Source organism: Pinus tabuliformis, chromosome J (genome assembly GCF_031772625.1).
Source record: "Pinus tabuliformis cultivar Carrire ecotype Pingquan chromosome J, CPIR1, whole genome shotgun sequence".
NCBI lineage: Eukaryota > Viridiplantae > Streptophyta > Pinopsida > Pinales > Pinaceae > Pinus > Pinus tabuliformis.
Window position 1 is genome coordinate 943,268,992 of NC_142295.1, and position 13,717 is coordinate 943,282,708.

The window sequence follows — 13,717 nt, forward strand, 5'->3', positions numbered from 1 at the left end:
GCTCATTGAATCTTTTCTAGTGAAGGAGAAATTCGGCCAAGGAGAAATCTGTTGTTGGAGATCGTCTTTTTGTTGATTTCTGGTAGCATCGGATGTGCTCTAAGTCTCAAATTTTGCAGGGAGGCTTAGACACATGCATTCTCCAATAACGAAAAATCGTTTTGGGAAATTCCACTTGGAGACAGTTTGATTAAAATCATTAATTATTTTTAATGGGATCTGTTGTCTCACAAAGTGTCTAGGCACCGCGACAACGCTCAGAGTAAGGGCTGTCACTCTAATCTTTAGTCATTCCGTTTAGACTCTCTCCTAGACAAGTCAAGGGGGGTAGTCCCTAAGGTGAGTGAATGAGAATAGCCTATGAAACACAAGCTCTAGGAGACTTGAAGTTGGACAACCTGATGAATTTAGAACAAATCTTGGTCACAAGACACAACCACATGATAGAAATGATTATAGACCAGTGCCTTAATATTCGATTAACCATAGACTAAACATAAACAAGATATCCCAAGTAATTTATATATGTGGCAGAGCGACGATCATGAACAATTAAGTATGAATGCTCCAAACTGCAATATATCTAGTAATTAAATCCCATGAAAACTTATGAAAATTAAATGCTAAACAATGATTTTAGATTAAAAATGATTTTCTTCAATGACCCAGATCTAGAATTAATTATCTTTCTCCTATTGCCAATAATTTTTAAAACATTAATTGCACTTGACAATAGAGAAATATTACCACAAAATTTAAAATCTTACATTTAACACAAAAGACACCAAGGAACTTTAGATTAGAATTTTAATTGTTTCTTAGGAAATTAATTTACTATGGTAAATGAAGAGATTAAATTTTTAATGTGACAAAAATAAATTAAAAGGGTTAATAAATCGAAATTTTAATGGGCCATGGGCCACATTAAGTTTTTTAATGTATTAACGTAAATCCTCTTTTAATTTAATTCTTTAGTAATCTCAAGTCACAAAAATGAAGATTTTTTCAATATTTTAGATTTTTAAAATTTAATTTAATTTTTTTAATGTTTTAATTTTTAATGAAATCAAGATAATGAAAAATAAAAAATCCAAAACACAAAGGCATAATAAAAAGAAAGAAAGAAAGTAAACTAATAAAACCTAACTAACGCAAACAATAGAAAAAAAATTAAAATCAAACTAAAACAATTTGAAAAGTAAAGAAAATATAATTGAATTAATCAAAAACCTAAGAAAATTATAAGCCTAACCTTGACCCTGATGCATACATAATACAAATTAAAGAAAAATCGAACTTGTTAAAAATAAAAAATAACAAAACCTAAACCTAACGCATATCAAAGTGAAATAATGAAACAAAAGGGAGAACTCAGATTTGTTTTGTTGGGAATTGTGTAGGTCGAGAGAGAGGCGGTAACATTTCTATGGGGGAGGCAATACCAGGGAAAATGGAGCTCGATGGAGGAATTTCGAGGGTAGGATCTGGCTAGCACACAGGAAGGGAAAGGAGATGCAGGAAGGGATACGATGGCAGCGTTTGGACAACGACAGATGGCAATGAAGGGCTTTTTGTAGGGACACATGTTTGGGAGTTAAAAGGATAGTGCAGTTCTTTGCAGGTGCAACAAAGGATGGGACGTTGGCAGCACTGAGAATGGCGCAGATGAGGGTCGAGGAGGAAGGGATACGCAACAACGAGGGATCACGTTTGAGCAAGGAGGAAATGCGGGTTTGCAGGTCGAGGGATGGCTTGGTAGCACGTAGAGGGCAACAACAGTGAGAAGAAAAGGGTTTCCTAAAAAAATTTCGAAAATTTGCAGCGAAACGAAAACCCAACCAACAGATCGAAAAACTCAGACAAATGGTAGCTAGAAAACCCTAGAAATTTTGATTAAAATGTTAAATCCTTTTGTTTCAGATTTATTTGAAACCCTTATAAAATTTTCCAGATTTAAAACTTTTTGAAACCCCGGACTGCAAAATTTTTGAATAATATCCCTGGAAAATTATATTGATAAACCCCAGAGATCCAGATCTTACCCTCGAGGGCCGAGATCTGGACTCTACACAAATTTTCTCCTCAAGTCAGTAGCTACACGACAACAAGAAACAACCCAAACGATATATATAATGATAAAAACTAAAACCCAGAGAAACCCATGTTAGAAAAAAAATTACAGAATTTACAAATTGCGCAAGAATGGTAGATCTATCAGATCTGAGGAGTATGAGTCCAACTCCGTTGTTAGATCTGATAATCTAAGTTTCTCAACAACTAGATTTGTCCATTTCTCACACATAAAATTAAATTTTTAAATTTTAAGGAGGTGCTAGCTCAAAACTCTTCGTGCATCATCAACAAAAAATCTTATGATAAGCCTGGGATTAATTTTACTAGGCTCCTCAGAAAACACGGATTGGGAGTTGGCTGGTCCAACTGAAAACTTCCCCTAATGCCCGAGGATCTAAAATCAAGATTTTCCTGCAAAATTCAATCCAACCATTAAAAATAGAGCGATAAAAAAATAATAAAATCAGACAAATAGAGATACTTGCTATTACGTTCAAAATTTAGATTATTATTTAAACCCCAACAAATGAGCAAGATACCTGTACTCAAATCACTCTTTAGAAGCTATTATCAATGGCTTTAGAAAAAAAAATATGCATGAAAACAACACCTCTTACAGTATTCTCATGAAGAGTAACACCAACAAAACTTAACCCCAAAGTCTTTCTTTATTATCGAGGAAAAGGATTACACAAGAACTTTTTGCTAAGCACACGACTCAAAGGTCGGATGAATTGACTAACGAATGACTTCCTATTTAAAGATAAATCCTGCAACAGTTAGTTCGAGTGATCCTCGTCAAAGGAATCTCGACTGTTGATGAAGATTAAAATTCCTTTTAATCTCATCCGTCGAAATATTTAAATATTTGGGGAAATTCGATTTTTTTTTTTTTTTTTTTCTTGTTAAGACTAACCTACGCACCCACGGGGATTTGAACCGGTGACCTATCGCAAGGAGTGCTTTTAACAGTGCACCCATTCACCGTCAATCCAAAACCCCGTGGGGGAAATTCGAAATTTTCAATTAAATGCATTTTAATTAATTCAAAAATTAAAATTTTGAGTTAATTTCCCCAAAATTTTCACTTTGACTTAACTCTAGGGATCAAAAGTTTAAAATTTATCAAAATAATTAATTTACCTTAGTCCCTGGGTCTCTTAAAATTTATTTTTTAAGGACCGACAAATTTTGGCTTTTGAGAATTTAAATTTACGTAGGATTTGGAATTAATTAAATTTCTGGCTTAGGATTTTAATTAATTTTTTGGCTAGAAAATTTAATTAATTAACCTATGAGGGGATAAATGATTTTTCCAACCCTTAAGACATTTTACATCATGATTTTCGTATTTTTTTTTTTACATCACAAGGGGGAAAACCCATTTATAATAGACTCTCACAGACTACCCATTTCTGCGACACAAATATAATCCAGCAGACCAAACAATTTGTAATAACCTAACCAAATATTTTGGATTATTCCCAAATCACTTTTACATAGACTCGATCTAAAACACTAGGATTCACCTAAGATCCCAATGACAAAATCCATTCCGGCTTTGGGGTAAGACTGAAGGAAAACTCTACTGACCATTCGAGAATGGATCGGTGAGACAAAAAAACCTTTCGGAATATAGATCGTCACTAGAAAAGTAGGTTTACCTAGGCAATTACATACATGACACGGATCTGCTGAGGTTATTTACATAATATACATGCAGAATGGGTTTACATTATAACATGATAATCAGGTCGATGATGGTAACTGAACGACACAGACACATTGATCAGGCGCTATCCCTTTTGCAAAAAAATGGGGTGTACTGCTATGGGTCGTTGACACGTAGTGGTCAACATCTGGCTCTACTTGGGGACACATTGCTGCATTGGACATTTTTCTGATTTTCTCCTGCATAATAATAAAACCATCAGATCTGCTGCATCGGTTTTCCCGCATTGGGTTTTTCCGGGGACATTTGTCCAAAAATAACTGTGTCAATTGTGTTGTATTTTCTTTCTTGCACAGTCTCTTGTTTTTGCATAATATTTAATTAAGTGAAGGTTGCAGTGTATGTATTATGATATTTGCCGTAGGAAACTGCAAGTAATTTGTTTAAAAGAATAGGAGTAATATCATCAGTTGCTGCAGTAGGAATTCCGGTTGAGGAATTTTCACACTTTTATCTCTGTTCATCATTCTATCATTCTTTCTGGAGGTTGCACATGTGAGGAAGAAGGCCAAGTTTGACTAGATCGTTAACTAGTTTGAGTTTAACCAGACTGTTGACTAGGTTGAGTTTAACCGTGGCTGTTTGACTAAATTTGACCACAGTTCGTACAAATCTACATGTGCGATTAGACTGTAGGGCTGAGTTGACCAATGTTGACTTTTTATTTTTTGACTGGTTTGACTAGTGTTGACTAGTAGTTGTTTTGACCAAGTTTGATTGGTGTTTTGACTTGTAAAATTAGCTCAAATTTCTATACAAATTTTTGATTTGTAAACCTTGCAGCAAAGACAATTTCTCCTCAAGCAAAGATTTCTGGGTTTTCTGCCAATGTTGGGTTCTCCATGTAAAAATATTGTGTCTATTGTGCATGGCTGTGTTTCTATGATCTTTATTGTTTTCGCTGCATTTACAATTGAGATTTTCGATGTGTAATTATTCAATGATATCAATAACATGAGAAAAATAGTTTGAAAATCATTAGGAAGTAATTATTAGATCAAAAAATTGTATCTACTACACATGATATAGAATTTCAACACACACTTCCCCTTTATTTTTTATTTTTATTGGCTTTTTTCTAAGTCCTCTTTTTTTGGATAGACGTTCTGCTCTTAGGATTTAGAAGGGGGGATGATGAAGCATTATCTTTTCTTGAGTTTATTTTGCTCTTCACCTCTTTAGCCTTTTACTTTGCTTGATTTGACTTTTTGAGGCTTGCATTTTTTCTTTTTCTTTTTTTTTAATCTTTCTTGATGACCTTCTTTGGGATGATCTTTGGTAGGTTATTTATAGGTTAAGGGAATTTTGTTTCTTATGGATGGGATGAAAGTGAAAAGTGCTTAATGGAAAGTGTTAAGTATGAAAAAAACATGTTCACGCTATCCAACTTGATTCCCTAGTAGTACCTAGTGGTCTAGCTTAATGACACACTTATCCAAAAGTAATTATGTCGTAGTTGTTAGAAGTAGTAACATGGTAATATCCTTACTTGTTGAAGAATGTAACCAGTGTCAGTCTTCATAATTGTATTTGAGTCATGATGTATTATATTTATCAAAAGAAAGAAAAATAAATTTTATTGTTAGATTATTTACTTATTAAAGCATGAGTTTCATGCTTGGGTCAATTGCTTTTTAGGTCAAAGTCTCCATTGAAGACTTATAGGGTTTATGTCAAGTGTCCTTGTCCATGTCACATTGTAAAAGACCCTTCTTGGGATTTATTTGTCAAAGAAGAAATTTATTTTGTTATAAAATAAGTCAATTAGGCCTTCTCCACCAAGTCGGCCTCAAATTGGACAAGTCGGCCTAAATTGGGGGGCAAAATCACTATATAAAGGCAACAACTCGACTTCATTTGTCACTCATGTTGAAGTTTCTAAGTTTACTTAGTTTAGAAACTCTTCATGCACTTTTTCTGATTTATTCCTACCTACTTGTTATTTTTCTTTAACAAGTTATTTACAAAGTAAATACTGAAAATAAACACCAGTGCATGCTCAACATATTACAGATCAACAACTAAAAGAAACAAGAACAAACACACCACATGACACCATTATTTTTGGCCCAATGTCCCCGGAAAAACCCAATGTGGGAAAACGATGCAACTATCTGAGGGTTTTCTTATTAAGCAATATCAGAATAAAATTTGGGTGCCAAAACTGGCCTACCCAACAGAGAATTTCCTTAGCATCTATACCTCACTGTTTGAGAGAAATCTCTTGGCTGAAACCCTAGAAAATCCTTTTGGCAGCTCTTCAGCACAAAACTGCTTTGCAACCCCAGCGTTTGCCCAAACTGGACTGTGTCAGCCCCTTTCTGTGTCACGCTGGCCCTGCGTCGGCCTATCTTGGCCTGCGTTAGCCCCAGGAGGCCCTGCGTCAGCTTTGGGAATCTCTGCGTCAGCTGTGCTGGCCCCTCTGTGTTGATTTGGGGTAGCATCGGATGTGCTCTAGCCATGAAATTTGGTGGAGAGGTTGAGGCACATGAGATCTCCAATACCCAGAAAGGGTTTGGGCAGATTCTAAACAGATCAGGAGATATTAAAATAATTAATATTTTTAATGGAGTCCCTAAGTCTAAACTTAGGGAAATAAAATATTAATGTGTATTAATATGACTCTGTGTTAGAATTGTCCAAAAGTCATGGATCAAGCCAGATCTAATCTTAGCTGTTGATTAGGGACTTAATATTGGCTGTTGAGATGTCAACAGAAAAAGTATAAGAGGAGGCTTGAGGGGCACTTGGAGAACACACTGAGGGAGACTAGTCAGTTCAATTTTTGGAGCAGGTTTTGTTGAGAAATTGAACCAGTGGTCTGGAGAGCAGTCAGGAGGCAGCAAGTACGGAACAAAGAGACGAAAGATCAGCGGAGAAGAGGTAGACGCAGAGCCAGAGGAAGCCACGCAGAGGTAGCAAAGACTGCGCAGAGCCAAAAGGGCCCGCATCCACGCAGAGGCTGTAGGCGTGACGCAGAAGTCTAGAGAGGCTGCAAAGAGCCTCACTAGGCTGACGCAGAGGGTTCTAGGTTGTAGCTTAGGTCAGTAGGGCCTACGCTGGGTTTAGGAAAGTGTTGAAAGTTTGTCTATCTATGGGTAAGCCAGTCTGGCACCGTGTTGTACAAGAAAATTGCTGAATAATAAAATCCTCCCTCGCTACACCAGTTTTCCCACATTGGGTTTTTTCGGGGACATTAGTCCAAAATAAATGTGTCGATGTGTGCATATTTTTGTTTCTGTATTACGATGTGATATCTGCAGCAATATTTATTTTAATGTTTGTTGAAGTAATTTCATGAATAACTTATGATGAAATAAGTAGGAAAAGTAAATCAGTTGCTGCAGTGATAGAATTTTCACATGGTATCAGAGCAAGTAATCAGAGACAGAAAGGGAAAATCAGTTATGGGTCGAGACCACAATGCAGAGGCATCCACCTCAGGGACTGACATGATTTTCAGAAGATTGCACAAGATAGAGATTTCGATTTCTCTATGTTGGCTTCTAGGTTGGAAGAAGAAGTGGCGTGCATGACTAGTGCTGCATCATCAGAAGTATGGTATATAGATAGTGGAGCCTCGTGGCATATGACGGGAATCAGGGAGTGTTTCTCAGAATATCGAGAAGAGAAGATGAACTTTCAGATCACCATGGGGAACAAGGCAAAGTGTACTCCAGTAGGAAAGGGTACCATAGTTTTTCAGACAGAATCGGGAGAGCGGTTCCGTGCCACAAATGTGCTGCATGTGCTAGGATTGGGGATGAACTTACTTTCTGTGTCACAACTACAAGGCAAGGGCTATGACGTTTACTTCATCAAGGAAAAGGTATACGTCAAACACCCGAGCTGGAAAAGAAGTGCAGATCGAGATCAAAAGTAATCGGTTGTACAGATTACAACTAGAATCTCCAATGGCACTAATAGGTAGTCATGGGGACAAAGACTTGAACGAACTATGGCACAGAAGGATGGGTCACTTGCACCATGGAGCTCTGAGAATTCTCAGGAGCACTGTAACAGGACTTCCGGATCTGAGTACGGAACGAGATGATGTATGTAGGGAATGCACTCTAGGAAAGTATGCCAAGGTGACGTTTCCTAGGAGCAACCACAGGGTGAAGAGTGTACTAGGATTGATACACTCAGATATCTGCGGACCTATGTCTGTCAAAGCTCTCAGCAGTGTCAAGTATTTCCTTACTTTCATTGATGACCACTTGAGGAAAACTTGGATCTTTTTTTTGAAAACCAAGGATGAGGTTTTCTGTCGATTCAAGGAGTTCAAGGCTCTAGTGGAGAATCTGACAGGTAAGAAAATAAAAGTCTTGCACTCAAATAATGGTGGAGAATATGTCGATAAGGACTTCACTGATTTTTGTGCTAAGGAGGGCATCAGAAGAGAGTGGACAACTCCCTACAATCCAGAGCAGAATGGGGTGGCAGAAAGGAAAAACAGGACTATTGTAGAAGCAACTAGGGCCATGTTGTATGATCAGGATATGCCAAAATTCCTGTGGGTAGAAGCATGCAACACAGTTGTCTACATTCAGAACAGGACTCCTCATCGGGCATTGGGCAAGATTACTCCAGAGAAAGTCTTCACTGGGAAGACACCTGAAGTCAGTCATTTCAGGATATTTGGGAGTTTGGCATATTGTTGCATACACGAAGAAAAGAGGAAGAAGTTGGATCAGACTGCAGAAAAGGGGTATTTGGCAGGATATAGCGAGAACGCTAAGGCATACAGGATCTATCTTCCAGGGAGTAGGAAGGTAGTTGTACGACGAGATATAAAGTTCATGGAGGACAGAGCTTTCAGAAGATCTTGCAAAATGCTTTCCAAAGAGCAGTCGAAAGAGGATCCGTTGGTCATGCCTCTTCAACCAATGGAAGTGAAGAATCCTTCCTCAAATCAGGAAGATTCTCAGGATGAGGAAGAGGAGCAAACAGAAGCACCTGTTGGCAGAGGAAGAACCAGCAGGGAACTTCGTCAGATTCTGCGTGATGCAAAGAACTTCATCGGAGAGCCAAGGAACAGTAAAAGGGAGCGAAAACAACCAGATAGGTATCAGGCATTAGTAGCTCAGGATGGAGAGCCTGCCAGCTTCAAGGAGGCAACTCAGCATCAGGTCTGGCTAGATGCGATGGTGGAGGAGTATAACTCCATAATGGTAAACGATGTCTGGGAGGTGGTGTCAAGGCCTCAAGACAGATCTATGGTAGGTTCAAGATGGATCTACAAGATCAAATATGCTGCGGACGACAGTATTGAAAAATACAAGGCCAGGTTTGTGGCTAAGGGGTATGCTCAAAAGGAAGGGATTGACTATGAGGAAACCTTCGCCCCGATAGCCAGGTATACATCTATTAAGACCGTGATATCTCTTGTAGCCTAGATGGGATGGGAGATCCATCAGATGGATGTCAAAACAACATTTCTGAACGGAGTAATAGAAGAAGAAGTATACATTCAACAACCAGAGGGCTTTGAAACTCATGAGAAGAAGTCTCATGTATGTAGACTAAAGAAAGTCTTGTATGGGCTGAAGCAGGCACCAAGAGCGTGGTATGGTCGAATAGATGGCTACTTGCAAAAGATGGGGTTTGTCAAGAGTGATGTGGATCTGAATCTCTACTATCTGGTCGTAGAGAGCGAGCCACTTATCTTAGTATTATATGTGGATGATCTCTTCCTAACAGGATCGTCCAGACTCATTGAAGACTGCAAGAAGAATCTAGCCATAGAGTTCGATATGAAGGATCTGGGACGAATGCACTATTTTCTAGGGTTGGAAGTTTGGCAACTGAAAGGAGAAATCTTCCTTGGGCAAGGAAGGTATGCTAAAAAAATTCTGAAAAGGTTCGGGATGGGAGACTATAGACCTATGGCTACGCCAATGATCACCAATTGGAAGAAGATTGATGCATCAAAAAACAAGGATGTCGATCCCTCCCTATGCCGACAGCTCATAGGGTCCCTGATGTATCTAGTCAATACCAGGCCAGATATTTGCTACGCTGTCAACATCCTCAGTCAGTTCATGGTGGAACCAAAGAGGGCTCACTGGGCAATAACCAAGCATGTTCTCAGGTATTTACAGGGAATAGTTGATTATGGGCTCTTGTACAACAAGGGGAAGGATATCAGGTTGAGTGGATTTACTGATGCAGATTGGGCAGGAAGTTCAGTGGATCGGAAAAGTACCTCTGGGTATTGTTTCAACATTGGATCAGGAATAACCTCCTAGTGCAGTAGGAAACAGAAGTCTGTGGCTCTGAGCTCGTCTGAGGCAGAATATATGGCAGCAAGCACAGCTTCGTGTGAGGCCATATGGCTTAGAAAATTGCTGGTAAACCTATTAAGAAGAAATATGGAGGTGACTAGGATCATGTGTGATAATCAGAGTTGCATCAAACTCTCTGAGAATCCAGTATTTCATGATAGGTCAAAGCATATTGATATTCGGTGTCACTTTGTCAGAGATTGTGTCCAACATGGAGCTGTATAGTTGGGCTACACTCCTACAGGGGAACAAGTGGTAGATATCCTCACCAAGGCCCTTGGAAAGTCAAAATTTGACTACTTCAAGGAAAAGATGGGGATGGTAAAGAACCCCTTTTAGAAGTAGAGTGTTAGCAGCACGAATGAAGAGGGAGTTGCAGTGCAGATGCAGTGTTGGGAGAAAGGACCAACAACAACATAGATGCATAGGGAGTTGCAGTGCAGATGCAATGTTGGGAGAAAGGACCAACAACAACACAGATGCTGAGGAAGGTGCAGTGCGGATGCAGTGCTGGGAGAAAGGACCAACATCAGCACGGATGCAGAGGGAGCTGTTGTACAGATGCAACAGTGCAAAGGATGTTAGGTAGAGAGGCATAGCATCAACACATGTACCTATGCCGGATGATCAGAGTAATACTCAGTGAGGAATATTGCTAGAGCACAGTCCTCGCTAAGAGGGAGTATTGATTTAGGGTAGCATCGAATGTGCTCTAGCCATGAAATTTGGTGGAGAGGTTGGGGCACATGAGATCTCCAATACCCAAAAAGGGTTTGGGTAGATTCTAAACAGATCAGGAGATATTAAAATAATTAATATTTTTAATGGAGTCCCTAAGTCTAAACGTAGGGAAAATAAAATATTAATGTGCATTAATATGAATTTGTGTTAGAATGGTCCAAAATACATGGATCAAGCCAGATCTAATCTTAGCCGTTGATTAGGGACTTAATCTCGGCTGTTGAGATGTCAACAGAAAAAGTATAAGAGGAGGCTTGAGGGGCACTTGGAGAACACACTGAGGGAGACTAGTCAGTTCAATTTCTAGAGCGGGGTTTGCTGAGAAATTGAACTAGTGGTCTGGAGAGCAGTCAGGAGGCAGCAAGTACGGAACAGAGAGACGGGAGATTAGCGCAGAAGAGGCAGACGTAGAGCCAGAGGAAGCCACGCAGAGGCAACAGAGACTGCGCAGAGCCAGAAGGGCCTGCGTCATCCACGCAGAGGCTATAGGAGTGACGCAGAAGCCCAGAGAGGCTGTGCAGAGCCTCAGTAGGCTGACACAGAGGGTTTCAGGTTGACGTAGAGGGTTTCAGCGTGTAGCATAGGTCAGTAGGGCCTACGCTGGGTTTAGGAAAGTGTTGAAAGTTTGTCTATCTGTGGGTAAGCCAGTTTGGCACCTTGTTGAACAAGAAAATTGCTGAATAATAAAATCCTCCCTTGCTGCACCGATTTTCCCACATTGGGTTTTTCCCGGGACATTAGTCCAAAATCACTGTGTTGATATGTGCATATTTTTGTTTTTGTATTACGATGTGATATCTGCAGCAGTATTTATTTTAATGTTTGTTGAAGTAATTTCATGAATAACTTATGATGAAATAAGTAGGAAAAGTAAATCAGTTGCTGCAGCGATAGAATTTTCACACTTTGGTGCTCTGTGCAGCACTTGGCTACCTCTGCGTGGCCCTGCGTGAGCCCTTGCTGGCTCTGCGTTACTTTCCTTGGCTGCTGCGCTTCTCTCCCGGCACACTCTCTGCCTTCTCTGTACCCAATGCCCCTCAACGGCTCTCCCGATCACTAATTCTATCTCTCTTAGCAAACCCCGCTCTAGAGAATAGAATGACTGATCATCTGGTGTGATCTCCAAGTGACCCTCAAGCCTCCTCTTATACTTTTCTCGTTGACGATTCAACGACCGAGATTAAGTCCCTAATCAATGGCTAAGATTAGATCTAGCTTGATCCATGTCTTTTGGACCACTCTAACATAGATTCATATTAATACACATTAATATTTTATTTTCCCTAAATTTAAACTTAGGGACTCCATTAAAAATATTAATTATTTTAATATCTCTTGATCTGTTTAGAATTTGCCCAAACCCTTTTTGGGTATTGGAGATCTCATGTGCCCCAACCTCTCCACCAAATTTCGTGGCTAGAGCACATTTGATGCTACCCCAAATCAACAACTCACTCACAACAAGTTCGATTTGCAACTTTTGGGGCCAGAAAAAGTGCAAATTCCAACGAAGAAGAAGGAAAAGGATAGCGAAGGAGAAGAGGGTCTTTCACAAGCATAAGAAGTTGAAAATTCTCTTTTTTTTTCCCACACGTGTGAAGTTGCTGGAGGGGCCGAAAATTCTGCAGTTGCTAGGAGGCCGAAATTCTGCAGCTGCTGGTGAAGCTGGGGGTCAAAATTTCTGGGTTGATGCTGGGTTGAAGCTGCTAGACAAGAAGAGACTACTGAAGTGTGCTAAAACATATTGGAAAGCTGACTTGGTGGAGGAGGAAGGTCTGTTGGTTTAGGGTCTTGGTCTATCTCATTTGAATTACTAAAGGAAGAGTTTTTGATTGGGTTTTCCCTACATAGGGGTTTTGCCTTGGCTGTGCACCTACATCTAGTGTCCTTGATCTTCGTGTTTTGGTTTTGGTAATTGCTATAAGAAAGATAATAATAATTCAAAGAAATCACAAGTAATTATCATTAAGAGAAAATCTTTCTGCCTTTCTGATTTTCTAACATTACTAAGTTAAAAGTGATAAAGAATCCATCTAATGCTGACATCTATATAACAAAGATGAAACCTCAGCATCTTTTGCAGATGAGCAGTTTAAGCAATAAAACCATACCAATCACTAGTCAAAGCAGCATTACGTATCATCTAGCACATTTGAGATCAGGGGCATTGGGAAATGATACACCAATGTGAATGACTGATGAGCACAAGAGTGTAACTCAACTGTGGAGAATAGCAAGTCTAGGTTGATAAGAAAATCTTGTCCAAGTAGCAATAAATCACGCCAAGTGTGTCTCTATGCGAATTGCCTGAAGGGCAACAAGCTCATTACATTCTCTTCATCTAATTGGATCCTGCTCATGGTATTTAACATTGTCAAAGCTCTTGTGTAGTAGACCATAAATTATGGCAAATATTTGGGATTTGCAATTTTCTTTTGATTCGGGAAATCCATTTTGAGGGATTGTTTGTTACTGTATTAATTTTTTTTTTCCAGCACAAGTATTCATATAGATTGTTTTTATTATAATGTCTAAAATATGTTTGAACCTATCAGGTATGATTTCAGTACTGAAAAGGAAGAAGTATTGGGGAAGCACGAGGCTTTAGTAAATTGTGTTGAATTTTCAGAGGTTACAGGTATGCAAATAACTTTGATTTTTATTTTTTAATTCGGGATGAAGATTACTGACATGAAATATTTTATTAACGGCTACAATCCATTGGTTTTAATTTGAACCCCATGGAGTCATTGAAAATTTAAACATTGTATATGTTATAGCCAAAGGTGAGTGTACTTTCAACAAGTACCTCTTTTCCCTATTGACATTCCTAGGATAATATTTCTATGGTTCGCTTTCCTGAATTCTTGAGGTGTTTGAATTT

General features: G+C 39.0%; 1 protein-coding gene across 4 annotated transcripts in view; it reads left to right on the plus strand.

The window, feature by feature from the left end:
• Positions 1-13,717, plus strand: part of LOC149229901 (mitotic checkpoint protein BUB3.1-like) — a 349,473-nt gene that overhangs the window by 27,085 nt on the left and 308,671 nt on the right. For all 4 annotated transcript variants that reach the window (XR_016247977.1, XM_089378776.1, XM_089378775.1 and 1 more), the window contains exon 3: positions 13,389-13,471. Coding sequence is in view for 3 of the 4 variants with exons in the window: in XM_089378776.1 (XP_089234902.1) it covers positions 13,389-13,471 (83 nt within the window). In the remaining variant the exon portion in view is untranslated. The remainder of the gene's footprint in view (positions 1-13,388; positions 13,472-13,717) is intronic.